Here is a 17,008-nt window from a genome sequence, read left to right as displayed (position 1 = left end):
CGAATTTAAAAAAGTTTCGCCGGCACGTATCAAACATTTTCAAAAATAAATTATAAATACACTATTCTAGTGATCAAATACAATTACAGAATAGGAATAATATGTACATTCAGGTAATTAACTTACATTTCACAAAATATACACATAGTTTTACATAATATTTAGATACCTATTAGATTTTGTAGAAAAGTTTTGATTTTTCCAAAAAATTTTGCAAAATATCTTCAAATCCTCAGTATAAAGAAGGTAATTGACAATATCCGTTATAAACCAATGAATATATTAAAAAGTAAAGAAAGATATCAAATTGGTCCTTTGAAGGACACCTGAAGTAGATCTTACGTGAACAGAACTAAAAGCACAAAATGATAATTTTTGTAACCTACTGCTTACAAGATTTAAAGAATTATACAAGATCATTGAAAAATCCTAAGTTCAGTCATTTTCTCAGTAAAATATTATGGTCCACTCTGTCAAATTCTTTAGAAATGTATAAATGATATCTGCTTGTAATACTTCATTGTAATACCTCATTAATTGTTTCAGTGACATACTCAGTACCTAATTAGTAACAGTAACCCATAGAAACAGAAATTTACTATAAGCATCATTAACACCTGGAAATCGCAATAAAAAATTCTAGTCAACTTCAAGTAGTTCATAGAATAATAGAATTCTCTTCTCTAAAATTATATGTATAAGATGATATTTATAAAAATAACTAATGGGAGATGGCAAAAATCTTCATTTAAAGACTATCAGTTAACCTTTCAACAATACATTTTTTATTGGATGCAACAATATCAAAAATACGATTATTAATGTTTTTTTACGTGTTGTAAATTTCAGTACATGGCTTTGTATTCCTGGATTATCTGGTTTGAAAAAATCTAAGGACGTTTTGTAGTTATGAGACGGACTTGGAACATATCCTATACTTTCTAATTTTCTATTCTAATAACATTACTTGATTTTTAGCCCTAGGTAAACCACCAAGAGCTGGAGTAGCACCTGTGGAGAATCAAGAATACCATCATCTTGAAAAACGACAATACGGTAGTAGTCGACTTGATTTAAGATCTTCGGCGTAACTTACACGTGTAGGAGTACCTATGCAACTGAAATAAAATATTAAAATAAAATATTGTTATTTAATTGTTTAATTCCCCTACAATTTCAAGAGATAACATTATATATTCTAAATAATAATAGTATTGATAGCGAAGCATTTACACATTATAGAGAATATGAAGATAAAAATATTGACTGTATAAGTGTTTTAAGTATCGAGCGTTTAAGAATTCTTAAGTTGATACACGGCGATTAAAACACGAATGCAATACGTTTTATCCAGATTCACATCGCAGTCATATTTGTGCATGGTCAGATTGATTGAAATTTAATAAAAAAATTCGCACGACTTGATATTTCTTACTTGTATTCAATGAAATGTGGTAGGTTTTGTTATACCTACTGGTTGCTATGGTACGGCTGAATTTGATAAAAATGCAAGAAAGTAATTGTGTTCCTGTGGCTGTTTTTGAAGAAGCTCAAGAAGCAATTTTCCATTTACCTATTGCCAACGAAATCCAGGGAACATTACGAAAAAGTATTCGCCGAATTTAACGAATGGAAGGAAAACGAAGAGTAATGACAAGAAATGAAGAAGTCATGCTATCGTATTTTTTAAAGAAGATAAAATATGCAATTTCATATATATGGTCGAAGTATTCGATGTTGAAGGCTACTATAATAGTCCAACCAAAGTTCACTTGGAGAAAAAAAAAATATTACCTAGACTTTTATAAGTGTAAATGGTAAAAGGGCTTATAATAAACCTAAAAAAAATAAATGCGTGAGCAGGGGCGGCTTAGGGTTGATTTTGGGGGGTTGAAAAGTTATGAAAAATTGTATCATTGGGATTTCTGGCGAAAGTTGACGTCAAACAAAAAAGTATCTAATACAATAGTTGTAGATCATGCAAAAATCTACAACTTTTATAGAAGTCACTTTTTAACATAACCTCAAAATTTCCGAGAAAAATGCGAAAAACAGTTTTTTTTCTAATTTTTCGTATTTTATTTCTCATTTCCGCAAAAATAATTTAATTTTGAGGAAACTTGGTGAAAGTATACATTTCCCTGTCTTAAATAATCTCAAATTTTTTAAGATAAAAAAATCAAGAAGTTTCTGAGATATTTATTTTTTTCGGCTTGAAACACTTTTTTTCTACTTAAAAAAATCTTCGTACAGAGTTCTGCCGGTAATCATTTTTTTTCGTTTTCACATATGCTTTTTGGTGAAATAAAATAATCTGTAAAAACATTTCAAAAACATGCTCAAAAATGCAAAAATGTAAAAAATTACTTGCAACAATGAATCTTTCAGTTATTGTTGATAATTTGTTTAAATTAAAAAACATTCAAAAACTGATTACACCATTCAATTCCACGGAAAAAAAATAAAAAAAAACTGTCTCATTGTTTGACCCAAAACTTTATTTTTGTACAGTATTGCTATAAACATCTAAGTTGAATTACAAATGCACAAAAGATAAATTATCTCAGGATGATTTGAGATTTCAGCAATATAAAGTATTCACTGCAAAGTCTACAGTTAATGCGAAATCCGAAAACCCAGAATTTTGCAAAATCATTTAATTTTTTTTCTGACTAATTGAAAACGAATTTTAAATAAATTGCATATTTACATTGCCACTTTTTTCGCTCTATCCAATGGCGTCAACATTTTTGCAATCCCACGTTTCGTCTTCGACGGACCATCATCAGATTAATTTTTTTTAAATATATCGCTGCTATTTTTATGACAAAATCTAGTCATTTTTAATTCTGCATTAGATGAGATTACTGTTGTAATACCTAAAAGGTTTTTATCTATCATTAAAAATTTTTCCTGAGTATCGCTCTGAACGCTTTCAAAATACCTGTATCTATTGGAGGGGGGAGAGAGAGAGAGAGAGAGAGAGAGAGAAAGAGAGAGAGAGGAGAGAATAAAAGTCAATACAGCACAAAATATCCAACAATTTTTTTAATCCATAATTTAAATAGTTGTACCTAATAAAAAATAATAGGAATTTATTAAATATTTTATTATTTCTAATTAGTATTGCCATTGTATAAGTATTTACTTATACTATGGTATTGCTAACAGTAGTAAAAAATTGTTGGATAGTTTGTTCTGTATGGACTTTTATACTGTTATGACTTCATCCAATAGATATTTTGAAAGCGTTCAGAGCCGTACTAAGGAAAAATTTTAAATTATAGCTAAAACAAGCTAAATACTTTTTAAGCGATTACAATAGTAAAATCCCCTAATTCAAAATTAAAAATGACTATATTTTGTCATAAAAATAGCAGCGACGTATTTAAAAAAATTAACCCGATGATGGCCCTCCAAAGACGAAACGTCGGTTTGCAAAAATGTTGACGCCATTGTATAGATCGAAAAAAGTGGCATTGTAAATATGTAATTTATTTCAAAATTCGTTTTCAAATAAAGCCAGAAAAAATGAAACAATTTAGCAAAATTTCGGGATTTTCCGGATATCTCCGGAGCTACACGGAATTTTAAAACTTCCTAAACAGCATTTTGTTAGGTATAAAAAAACACAACTTTTTTTTAATCTGAGCCACCCCGTATCTTTTACCCAGATCCCAATGCTATCCCATCCTTATCTTGGACACACTGTATATCTGAATTCATTAATCTTAAAAAAAAATAAGTACACTAATCGATCCTACGGAAAAAAATTATTATTTACTTTATTTATTCACTATTCGACTTATGTTTATAGCAATGCTGTAGTTCTTTTTAATTTTTTTTCGTAGAATTGAATGGTGTAATCAGTTTTTGAATGTTTTTTAATTTAAACAAATTATCAACAAGAACTGAAAAATTCATTGTTGCAAGTAATTTTTTACATTTTTGAGCATGTTTTTGAGCTGTGACTACAAATTTTTTATTTGTTTCACCAAAAAGTATATGTCAAAACGAAAAAAATTATTACCGGCAGTATTCTGTACGAAAAAAATGAATATCTCAGAAACTTCTTGACTTTTTTATCTAAAAAAAATTTGAGGTTATTTAAGATAGAGAAAGGTATACTTTCACCAAGGTTCGTCAAAATTAATTTATTTTTGCGGAAATGAGAAATAAAAAACGAAAAATCAGGAAAAAGCTGTTTTTCGCATTTTTCTCGGAAATTTTGAGGTTATGTTAAAAAATGACTTCAATAAAAGTTGTAGATTTTTGCATGATCTACAACTTTTGTATTGGATACCCTATTGTTTGACGTCAACTTTCGCCAGAAATCCCAATGATACAATTTTTCATAACTTTTCAACCCACCAAATCAACTCTCCGCCGCCCCTGCTCACGCATTTATTTTTTTTCGTTTATCATAAGCCCCTTTACCATATCCACTTATAAAAGTTCACGTAACAATTTTCTTTTTTTTTTCCTTCTAAATGAGTTATTTTGATCGGTCTATAAAGGTCTACAAAAATATAGATATTGGAAAATATAACAAGCTTACTGCTTATTTGAAAAGTGAATCGAGAGGATACAAAGCAAGAAAAGTTGCAGTATTGGAAAGGGCACATATTGAATAATTTTTGACGGGCTTCCGATGAAAAATATTTAATGATTAAAGTAATATCTCTACCTTTTACATGTTGTTTGGTATACAGAGAACTTTGAATTATTGTAGGTTGCACAATAATTGGGGTTTCTGGTGCCTGCCGACGCTGCGAATTGAAAAAATTTGAAAATTAGTAACGTACAGGACGTTCGCAGTTACCTACTTGTTTTAATACCAGTCACCAAGACGGGCATTTCAAGAAAATTACAATTACAAATTACAAAAAATACAATTATAGAAAAAGGATTTTGAGTCAATGCTGTTGAATATGTAGAAAATATATTTCTCTGCGCCCAATTCGCCTAACACAAGTCAGATTCTTTTTAAGACACATCAATCAAAAAATGTACTTTTCAGTCTGTTGGAATCAACATATTGGCGAAGGTACCCTCAATAGTTGCTTCATTCCTAAATATCGCAAATCCAGAAGCATATACTGACTTACAACTTTATTGGCGAATAAAAGTGCTGATATTACAACCATCAAACTGCATGATAGATGGAAGAGCTCCTCTGTAGCAGAAAGTTATGAGGACCAACATCTAACAAACTTGATATTGCAAGGAAAATCCAAGGAAAATATATAACTGTTCCTTACAAGAAGAGACATCCGTAACTTGTGCAAATTCTTCATAAACTTCGGCAGATGTTATGGTTCCGAATAAAATAATTTTACAGTTGTACAAAGATGAAGAACGTCATTCTAAAGGTCTTTGCAAAGTTACATTGAAGGTTATCTAACATAAATTACAAATTCATCTATCAGTAATTTTTTTTATTAAAGTGAGGTTACTTCTTTATATCGAAATTAGATTTTGACTCGAGTGATTCGAGTGTTAAAAATGCAGTGATTAGTATTTAGATAGAGCTATGAAATTTAATTAATAACATAAAGCGAAATTTTACGATATATTATTGAAAGTTTAACTGACTTTTGCTTTCATACACAGGATGTGATTTTAACTGAGTGTCAGTTTTTTAGGAGTATGTGTTCTCCAGAATACTAATTTGGAATTTTTTATTCCTTTAATGAAATGAATAGTCAAATTATAATAAACAGGGCGTAATAAGTTGTACCATCACTTATTAGCGTTTTGCTAGCTATTAGCGAGCTTCAACAACGCCAACGTTGGCAAAGAAACCAAGGTAGCTTGGTAACGGATCAGCTAGTTTTGATCAAGGACAACAACTTGCCTCCTTCCATGTGGCATCTAGTACGAGTTGTGAAGTTAATTGATGGTGAAAATGGTATTGCCAGAGTATCCAATGTCCAGACTTCTGATGGAATTATTTCACGAGCTTCGGCTCGGCTTTGTCCTCTTCCTGTTGTCAGTTAATCCTTCCAAGGCCGGAGGCATGGTCCGAACTATACCCGACGCTGTGTGAGTGCGCGACTTTCTAAACATTACTTTTCCCGATCACTAGATAGGCCGCGGCAGCCTAGTTAGATGCCCCTCCCGGTCTACGGACCTTATCCCTTTAGACTTCTTTTTGTGGGGATATTAGAAAAGTGTTGTGTATTCACGGAAGTTGACATCGACCAACTGCGACATCGTATTGCCAAAGCCTGTAATACTATTCGAGACGTGGCAATGTTGCAACGGGTGCGAGCGAATTGGATACGTCGCGCTGAAGCTTGTGTGCAAGCAAATGGTGGGCACATCGAACATCTACGAAAATCAGCAGTTCTCAGAAGGTGGCTCCTTGCAATGTTGAGGTAAGTCAGATATTAAAATTACATTTTACTGGACACAAATCCGTGTATTTCTCTCATTTTGACATAACGGACATGTGGCAAAAATATTTGACATAAGTTCATTAACACCCTGTATTATAAATAATACTTACATAACTGATAATATCATAATCCCTAAAATATTATGTACTAGAAACGTGTTACTAATGAATGTTTAATTATGTAACATGATTTTACATCCATTGCGTAAATTCACATAACAATGTTGGTTACAAATTATCGACGTTATACTATGTATGTAATTTTACAAATAACGCTTTTTCAGTGTGTATCGCGAAAATGTTAAGACTACTAGTAATACGTAGTAAAAAGTGACATAACTTGGCCTTCCGAACGCCACTGGTGTAACTTTTTATATTGCATTTTTATACTGATATATAAAATGTTAAACAATAAATGTTGCTAAATCTAAAACATAAATGTGGGTGGTCATAAAATCATTGCTTAAACTCTACATCGCTTTTTTGTCGAGTACCAATATGTGCATAGCTTTCAAGGCAATCAGAATGAGAACTGTAAGTAAACTCTTATATCTCCAAAATGTTATGCTTATTTGAATATTTTTCAGATATTTATTATATTTACCCTCGTGATCGTTGGGGTGACATTTACATCCGGTAATTATCCTCTTTTTCATTTGTAGAAATGTACCTAATTATTTATTTTTTTTTACAGCTATGGGGCAGGGGCTTCCTCCGTTTCCATGTAAGAGTGTACTACTATAAAATAAAGAAAGTTGTCCGTTGGATGATTTCAAATCCAAAATCCATAGTCTACCACAAATTTAAACGCACCGCTTTAAGATGCAACATTGAAAGTTTCGTCGGCCCGTATCAAACATTTTCAAAAATAAATTATAAATACACTATTCTAGTGATCAAATACAATTACAGAATAGGAATAATATGTACATTCAGGTAATTAACTTACATTTCACAAAATATACACATAGTTTTACATAATATTTAGATACCTATTAGATTTTGTAGAAAAGTTTTGATTTTTCCAAAAAATTTTGCAAAATATCTTCAAATCCTCAGTATAAAGAAGGTAATTGACAATATCCGTTATAAACCAATGAATATATTAAAAAGTAAAGAAAGATATCAAATTGGTCCTTTGAAGGACACCTGAAGTAGATCTTACGTGAACAGAACTAAAAGCACAAAATGATAATTTTTGTAACCTACTGCTTACAAGATTTAAAGAATTATACAAGATCATTGAAAAATCCTAAGTTCAGTCATTTTCTCAGTAAAGTATTATGGTCCACTGTGTCAAATTCTTTAGAAATGTATAAATGATATCTGCTTGTAATACTTCATTGTAATACCTCATTAATTGTTTCAGTGACATACTCAGTACCTAATTAGTAACAGTAACCCATAGAAACAGAAATTTACTATAAGCATCATTAACACCTGGACATCGCAATAAAAAATTCTAGTCAACTTCAAGTAGTTTATAGTATAATTGAATTCTCTTCTCTAAAATTATATGTATAAGATGATATTTATAAAAATAACTAATGGGAGATGGCAAAAATCTTCATTTAAAGACTATCAGTTAACCTTTCAACAATACATTTTTTATTGGATGCAACAATATCAAAAATACGATTATTAATGTTTTTTTACGTGTTGTAAATTTCAGTACATGGCTTTGTATTCCTGGCTTATCTGGTTTGAAAAAATCTAAGGACGTTTTGTAGTTATGAGACGGACTTGGAACATATCCTATACTTTCTAATTTTCTATTCTAATAACATTACTTGATTTTTAGCCCTAGGTAAACCACCAAGAGCTGGAGTAGCACCTGTGGAGAATCAAGAATACCATCATCTTGAAAAACGACAATACGGTAGTAGTCGACTTGATTTAAGATCTTCGGCGTAACTTACACGTGTAGGAGTACCTATGCAACTGAAATAAAATATTAAAATAAAATATTGTTATTTAATTGTTTAATTCCCCTACAATTTCAAGAGATAACATTATATATTCTAAATAATAATAGTATTGATAGCGAAGCATTTACACATTATAGAGAATATGAAGATAAAAATATTTACCGTATAAGTGTTTTAAGTATCGAGCGTTTAAGAATTCTTAAGTTGATACACGGCGATTAAAACACGAATGCAATACGTTTTATCCAAAATCAGAATTATTGAAATTTAACAAAAAAATATTCACACTACTTGATATTTCTTACTAGTGTTTCTTTACCAATGAAACGTGGTAGGTCTTGTTATATCTACTGGTTGCTATGGTACGGCTGAATTTGATAAAAATGCAAGAAAGTAATTGTGTTCCTGTGGCTGTTTTTGAAGAAGCTTAAGAAGCAATTTTCCATTTATTGCCAACGAAATCCAGGGAACATTACGAAAAAGTGTTCGCCGAATTTAACGAATGGAAGGAAAACGAAGAGTAATGACAAGAAATGAAGAAGTCATGCTATCGTATTTTTTAAAGAAGATAAAATATGCAATTTCATGTATATGGTCGAAGTATTCGATGTTGAAGGCTACTATAAAGGTTTACAAAAATATAGATATTGGAAAATATAACAGGCTTACTGCTTATTTGTAGAGTAAATCCAGAGGATACAAAGTAAGAAAAGCTGCAGTATTGGAAAGAGCACATATTGAAGAAATTTTGACCGAGGCTTCTGAAAAAGAATATGTAATGATTAAGGGCGCCATATTCTTTAAATAGTGTTTTCTGCAAAGACAAATAATTTTAAACATTTAATAACTGAATAATCTAAGGCTTATCAAATGATAGGAATGTTATGTCATGCCACCTGAGTATTTTCAAAGACGCCGCAGTAAAACGAATAAACAGGTGCAAGAAACGATCTCACCATCAAGGTTTTTGGTACTGAAATCTACGAAAATACTAATTTATATATATATAACTCCACATGTATATATTCTTATAACATTTACTTGCTTAGTCCTGCATACAAAATTGTTTACTTTTATTTATAAGTACGCGAAAATAATTCTTCCTGACACGAACTCACACGATGAAGTCATTTATTTGAGTGCTTTGAGAAAACGATGTTGTTACAAAAAGACGGTATCAGATTGATTCTCCTTACCATTATATACCGAATACAGAAAGAACCAGAAATTTTAAACGCCTCAAAAGAAGATCCTGGTACTCGAAGATTAACCACAAGATTACAAGTCATGTGATGGTAGGACTCCTGGTGAACACAATTATTAAATTTGACAACAATGCATCCCGCAGTTCGTAATTGTGTATAAGCTGCTAGTAATACAGCGCAAATACATGTTATAGATGAAGCACGTTTCTGTCGAAATGGTGTACGACTATCGAAAATCCACTCCAAATACATCACGGTGCCTTTCAGCAACAGTTTTCAGTGAACATGTGGGCCGGTATTGTTAATGACACTTTAATAGGACCTTTTGAATTGCTTAGACGCTTAGACGGTGCTTCATATCTACTTTTTTTGCAAAATCTCTTGCTTTTATTGAAAGACGTGCCATTAAATGTTCGGCAAAATATGTGGTTACTGCATGACGGAGACCCCGCTCACTTTTTTCGGCGAGTGGGCGACTTTCTAAAAATTACTTTTCCCGATCACTGGATAGGCCGCGGCAGCCTAGTTAGATGCGCCTCCCGGTCCACGGACCTCACCCCTTTAGACTTCTTTTTATGGGGATATTATAAAAGTGTTGTGTATTCACGGAAGTTCGTGACATCGACCAACTGCGACATCCTATGTAAAGCCAAAGCTTATAAAACGATTCGACAGAACGTGGCAATGTTGCAACGCGTGCGAGCGAATTGGATACGTAGCGCTGGAGCTTGTGTGCAAGCAAATGGTGGATACATCGAACATCTTCTATGAAAATCAGCAGTTCTCAAAAGGTGGCTCCTTGCAATATTGAGGTAAGTCGGATTTTAAAATTACATTGTACTGGACACAAATCCGTGTATTTATCTCATTTTGACATAACAGACATGTGGCAAAAATATTTGACATAAGTTCATTAAAACTCTATATTATAAATGATCTTTCATAACTGATAATGTCATAATCCCATAAATGTTATGTATTAAAAACATGTAACATCCATTTCGTAAATTCACATAACATAATGTTGGTTACAAACTACCAATGTTCTACTATGTATGTAATTTTACAAATAACACTTTTTCTGCTTGTATCGCGAAAGTGTTAAGATCTATGGTTAAGACTACTAGTATTACGCAGTACATACTATTTAAAAAGAGTGACATAACTTGGCCTTCCGAACGCCACAGGCGTAACTTTTTATATTGCATTTTTATATTGATATATAAAATGTTGAACAATAAATTGCTGCTAAATCTAAAACATAAATGTGGGTGGTCATAAAATTATTTCTTAAATTCTACATCGCTTTTTTGTCGAGTACTAATGTGTGCACAGCTTTCAACGCAATCAGAATGAGAACTGTAAGTAAACTCTTATATGTCAAAAATGTTATGCTTATTTGAATATTTTTTAGATTTTTATTATATTTACCCTCATGATCGTTGGTGTGACATTCTCATCCGGTAATTATCCTCTTTTTCTTTTGTATAAATGTATTTAATTATTTATTTTTTTATTATAGCTATAGGCAACATACCTCTGCCTCCTCCGTTTCCAAGTAAGTGTGTACTACTTTAAAATTAAGATAGTTTATTAGCTTAGAAAGTTGTCCGTTGGATGATTTCAAATCCAAAAGCCATAGTTTACGACGAATTTAAACGCAATATGCAACATGGAAAATATTCCAAGTTTCGTCGGCCCGTATCAAACATTTTCAAAAATAATTATAAATAACTATTCTAGAGATCAAACACAATTACAGAATAGGAATAATACATTCAGGTAAATAAGTTACATTAAAAATACATTTCACAAAATATACAAATAGTTTTATATAATATTTAGATTTTTCCACAAAATTCTATACTATTGTTCTAAAATTTTGCAAAATATTTTCAAATAGTCAATATGAAGAAGGCAATTGGCAGTAATATCTGTTATAATATTACTAATGAATATATTAAAAAGTAAAGGTCTCAAATTGGTCTTTTTAGGGACACCTGAAGTAGATCTTACGTGAACAGAACTAAAAGCACAAAATGATCATTTTTGTAGGCTACTGCTTATAAGATTTAAAGAATTGTACAATAGCACTAAAAAATCCTAGGTTCAGTAATTTTCTCAGTAAAATATTATGGCCTACTATGTCAAATCTTTTTGAAATGTATAAATGATGACTGTTTGTCATATCTCATCAATTGCTTCAGTGACCTACTTTGTAAGTAGTGATAGTAGATCTGCCTTTAGACACAGAAACCATGTTGGAAAGGTGTACTTCGATATTTAACACGTGGTTCTAGCAAGATTTGCTCATCTTTTAAAATTCACATAACGCCAGAAAGCTGTGGATCAACAATATCAAAAATGCGATTATTAATATTTCTTTTTACATTACATTCAATCTAGAAATTATGTATATAAAGTGAAATATTTGAGTAAGCGAGATACCTGTTATCAATTTCAGTACCCATGGCTTTGTATCCCTGGATTATTACTAATTTTCTGGTTTGAAACAATTGTAGGAAACACTTTTTGTAGTACAAAAAATAACGGTACATTAGAATTTTTGAAAAGTATTCTAATAACATTATTTGATTTTTAGCCCCAGGTAAACCACCAAGAGCTGGAGTGGCACATGTGGAGGATCCTCTTGAAAAACGACAATTCGGCAGTAGTCGAATTGATTTAAGATCTGCGGCACATACGTGTAAGAGTACGCAACTGAAATAAAAAATTAAAATAAAATATTGTTATTTAATTGTTTAATTCTAGTACAATTTCAAGAGAGAACATTCTATATTTTAAATAATAATAATATTGATATTACAGAGAATATGAAAATAAAAATATTGACTGTAATTTAATTTACATTAAATGTATCCCATAATGAATAAGATAAAATGATTTATGTAGAATACAAGATTTGAGGAATTAGTTTATAATGTTTACAAAAATAGTCAGCAACATTTATTCACCTGAAAAATAAATTGATCTTTCCCATTGTACTCCAAATCGTAGTAGAAAGACATATTCTGATTCTGTTCAATATTAAATGTTCTAGCTACAACTTTCTTTACATAAATGATTTGAAAATATTTACAAATGTCATTAAAACTTAGAATAATCAGATGGTTATCGTTATCGCATTTGTCTGAATTATTTTACCTCTTCATATCAAATGTGCAATGAAGAGGTAAAATAATTTTACAGTGGTTTAAGATGAAAAACATCATTCTAAAGGTCTCTGAAATGTTACAACATCGAAGGTTATCTAAGACACGTAGAGAACCAAAGGGTACTTATTTTTATCGAAATTAGATTCTGACTCGAGTATGTTGAGTGTTAAAAATGCAGTGATTAGTATTTAGACAGACCTGTGAAATTTAATTAATAATATAAAACGAAATTTCATAATGTATTGTTGAAAGCTCAACTGACTTTTGCTCTCATATACAGGGTGTGACTTTAACTGAGGGTCAGTTTTTTAGGAGTAATAAAATGTGCTCTCCAGAATACTAATTTGAAATTCTTTTTTTTTAAATGAAATAAATTATAATAAACCAGGTTTACGGGAATTAGCGTAATAAGTTGTATCATCACTTATCAGCGTTGTTAGCCAGTTGTTACCTTGTTAAATCTACTGTTAGAACGCTGAACTAGGTACCATAGAAAACAATTTATTTAAAACGGACTGCTTTTATTTGACTTAACGACATGTTATTTTAATGTTACAACAATATTTTTCTTTACGTCAATGTAGATGAGCCGCCGAACATAGAAAAAACTAGGTACTACTTATTGTTTTAAAAAATAATCTACGTGATGTTTTATGTATTACAATATTATTGATATTGGCTGTAGATGCGTTATTTATTGTGAATAAATTTAATTCATGTTTTAAAACATTATTTTTGTTGTTTTAAAAACACATAAATAAACTTAATCTCATTGAATTGAATATTTATATAAAATAATTGTTTGTAAAAATAATTATGTTAATATTCTGTGGTAATGACTTATAATAATGATCTAGTGTAGCTTGTCGAAATGAACATCAGGGCGGATATAGGGGTTTTAAAAGCTAGTCCCGCTCCACAAAGACTAGCACGAGAACAACAAGGATAGGTCCAAGATTCCTAGCTAGGAAGTGCAAGTGCAAATTTGTAACTAGCGGAAACTATGTATACAGGGATGTCCAAAAGTACGGAATAAAATTCATATCTTTTGAATGAGTTAATTTATTTTAAAACGCCGAAACACGTTAACTGATTTCGATTTTTTCCCATCTTTCGGTTATATAATAATTAATTTTTCTTCAACCCCCTAACCCCCAGCTACCCCTACTTTTTTTCAAATGGGAACATAAGGCATGAGGGGGCTCGTTGAAAAGCTTATAGAAAACCGAATCCAGCCATACCAAATAAACAAGATTTATTTTTTCAATAGCAAGGTTTTAGGGTTGTATAAAACACCTACTTAACAAGTGAAATAAAATTTAATTATCTTCAGTGTTATCCTCCATGAATTTGCACAGAATAAAATAAAGAATTTGAAACTGTACCTATCACTGCTAACGCAAAAAAGATATATTTTTTATGTTGCGTTTTTTTGGCACCACTTACTTGCCAGGCTTTCTGGTTAATTTTTCGCTTTAGTTGTAAATTGGAGTTCGAAACGTTACTATTGTGTCAAAATCAAGTTATTTACTGAATTGCAATGGTATTGTCGGAAAGGCAACGCATCGAAATCTTGATATTGCTTGGATGTGGAGACAAAATAAGAAGTCAGGCTGAAGTGCGCGATTTATTTAATGCGAAATATCCCGAAAACCAAATCTCGCAAGGGACAGTTAGTAAAATATTTCACAAATTTGAGGAACACGGTACAGTACAGACTTTGCCCAAAACTGGACGGGCACGTGCTTTGAATGAAGAAAAGAAATTAGACATTGCATTAGAACTTGTTGAAAATCCTCATACTTCAACTGTTTCATTGGCCCGCAATCACGATGCTTCTCGAACTGCAATTCGAATGTTTCTGAAACAAGAGAAATACCACCCCTATAAGGTATGTCTTGTCCAAGAGCTTTTGGAAGACGATTATGATAGGCGATTACAATTTTGTGAGGAAATGATGAGACGGTGTGACGACAATAATGGTTTTCAACGAGACGTACTTTTTTCGGATGAAGCTACGTTTTATTTAAATGGAGTGGTTAACAGGCACAACTATCGCTTTTGGTCCCAGGAAAATCCACACTGGACATGCGAATCGCATACGCAGCATCCACAAAAAGTTAATGTATGGGCAGGTATCATCAACAACAGAATCTTGGGCCCATTCTTTTTTGAAGAAAATCTTACTGCCGCACGCTACCTGGATTTCCTAACATTTGACCTGATACCTGCTCTAGCTGTGATTTTCCCTCATGAAATTGATCCAGATATACCGAATGAAAGAATTTGGTTCCAACAAGATGGCGCTCCCCCACATTTTGGTATTGATGTTCGAAGATACTTAGATGAAATGTTTCCAAATCGCTGGATTGGTAGACGGGGTACAGTTGAATGGCCGCCAAGATCCCCCGACTTAACACCCCTGGATTATTTTCTTTGGGGATATTTGAAAGAAAGAGTCTACCAGGACAGACCGGATAATATTGAGAATTTAAAGAACAAGATTAGGGCGGAGATGCATAATTTACCAGCTGAAGTCATTCAGAATGCTGTGGACAGCTTTTACTATCGTCTTGGAGAATGCCAAATAGTGAATGGAGGACATTTTCAGCATTTGCGACATTGAGTTTATTTTTGTAAATTATCTAGTTGTTTCAATTTCTAAATGAAAAAAAACTTGTTATTGAAAAAATAAAACTTGTTTATTTGGTATGGCTGGATTCGGTTTTCTATAAGCTTTTCAACGAGCCCCCTCATGCCTTATGTTTCCATTTGAAAAAAAAAGTAGGGGTAGCTGGGGGTTAGGGGGTTGAAGAAAAATTAATTATTATATAACCGAAAGATGGGAAAAAATCAAAATCAGTTAACGTGTTTCGGCGTTTTAAAATAAATTAACTCATTCAAAAGATATGAATTTTATTCCGTACTTTTGGCTATCCCTGTATAAATTACGATAATAACCCAAAAAACATGGTATTTTAAATATCAAAACAGGCCGTGAAACCCTTCAAAGTTTTAGTAATACGCTGTTATTTGAAAAAAGGGTAGAACTTGCCTTTCCGAGCGCCACCGGTATATGATCGAAATTATTTATAATGCATTTTTATAATAATAGATATCTGTTGAACAATAGATTCAACTAACTCTAAGACATACATGTGGGTGGTAATAAAATTAATCGTGGTATTCTACATTGCTTATTTTTTATCGAGTACCAATATGTGCATAACTTTCAACGCAGTCAGAATGAGAACTGTAAGTGAACTGTATTATATCAAAAATGTTGTTATTTGCAATATTTCAAACCTAAATTTCTTATATATAAACTATTATAGTGATCTGACGCCACTGAATGTTGTGCAGAATTATATCTTAATTCTTTTCTTCAAAAACAAATTTTATTCTAGTGATAGCATAAGAATATTTACCAAATTCCCTTTATTTAGCACAATTTAATGCACACAGATTACAAATTTTGACAACTTTGACACTTCTCTATAACAAATTACAATTTAACCTGTCAAAAACTTCGTTTATACATTTTTCGTTGTTTATTTATTGCTGTTGTTATATTTTGAATGTTAAGTATTTAAAATTTCTTTGTAATTAAATTTTTTGTTTTAAATCCAAAAACAAATATCTTGCCCTACTATATACAGAACAAATGTGCTGCCATGAAAAGTATGATGCAAATTAAAGATTTATTTTTAACTGTTTGATACATATCTTTAATATTTCTATTGCAATTTCTTATTTAAATAAAATATCAGTTTACAAATTATTCTCAATATAATTCTAGTAATTTTTATTATGTGATGTGTAACATATGCTTCAAATTAAATATATGTATACACTGTAAGAAAAATTGTACTTATTTTCATTCAATTTCACTCAGTAATGTATCAATTTCTCCTCACAGATTGAGTGAAATTTTCCTCGATTAATATGAGTGCAACTAAAATATTATGAGTGAAAGTGAAGTTTTAGTTCAAATATTATCAAAAATGTGTAAAACTATCAAAATGCCCAATATTGTATCAAAATATGCTCAATAATTTCTATCAATGTTTATATTTAATTTTATATAATATTGTGGATTATATAAAAAAACAAAATATAACTAAAGATAAAATAAACAAATTTTTACGCAATAGAAAATTGGAGCACATCTTTGAAAATAAAACACTTTCTTAAGTTACGTTTCTCATGTATTACCGATTATTTTGTTATTTTCCGAGATGAAATTTAATTTGAAATATAATTACGGATATTATTATCAAAAAAATCAAAAACCAATTT

General features: G+C 31.1%; 1 protein-coding gene across 3 annotated transcripts; it reads left to right on the top strand.

The window, feature by feature from the left end:
- The first annotated feature begins 6,839 nt into the window (after window positions 1-6,839).
- LOC108913353 lies at window positions 6,840-12,380 on the top strand. Of its 3 annotated transcripts, none has more exons than XM_018718918.1 (4): window positions 6,840-6,934; window positions 6,988-7,036; window positions 7,095-7,124; window positions 8,202-8,352. In XM_018718918.1, the coding sequence occupies exons 1-4, from the start codon at window positions 6,899-6,901 to the stop codon at window positions 8,312-8,314; spliced, it is 228 nt and encodes a 75-aa protein (XP_018574434.1). In that variant the 5' UTR covers window positions 6,840-6,898; the 3' UTR covers window positions 8,315-8,352. The 3 variants fall into 3 exon arrangements, with proteins under 3 accessions (XP_018574434.1, XP_018574427.1, XP_018574420.1); XM_018718911.1 differs by lacking the exons at window positions 6,988-7,036; window positions 7,095-7,124; window positions 8,202-8,352 and adding exons at window positions 10,948-10,996; window positions 11,056-11,091; window positions 12,136-12,380 and having other exon boundaries at window positions 6,846-6,934; XM_018718904.2 differs by lacking the exons at window positions 6,840-6,934; window positions 6,988-7,036; window positions 7,095-7,124; window positions 8,202-8,352 and adding exons at window positions 10,676-10,894; window positions 10,948-10,996; window positions 11,056-11,091; window positions 12,136-12,359.
- The last annotated feature ends 4,628 nt before the right edge of the window (window positions 12,381-17,008 follow it).

This window comes from Anoplophora glabripennis, unplaced genomic scaffold (assembly GCF_000390285.2).
Source record: "Anoplophora glabripennis isolate ALB-LARVAE unplaced genomic scaffold, Agla_2.0 scaffold37, whole genome shotgun sequence".
Lineage (NCBI taxonomy): Eukaryota > Metazoa > Arthropoda > Insecta > Coleoptera > Cerambycidae > Anoplophora > Anoplophora glabripennis.
This window is presented reverse-complemented; position numbering and strand designations above follow the sequence as displayed.

Bases quoted from the DNA above. Each gene is read 5' to 3' on its own strand.
- LOC108913353 (XM_018718904.2), top strand. From the start codon at position 10,799: ATGTGGGTGGTCATAAAATTATTTCTTAAATTCTACATCGCTTTTTTG. The intron at 10,997-11,055 runs GTAATTATCCTC...TTTTTATTATAG, and splicing joins TGGTGTGACATTCTCATCCG to CTATAGGCAACATACCTCTG. The intron at 11,092-12,135 runs GTAAGTGTGTAC...TTTGATTTTTAG, and splicing joins TCTGCCTCCTCCGTTTCCAA to CCCCAGGTAAACCACCAAGA.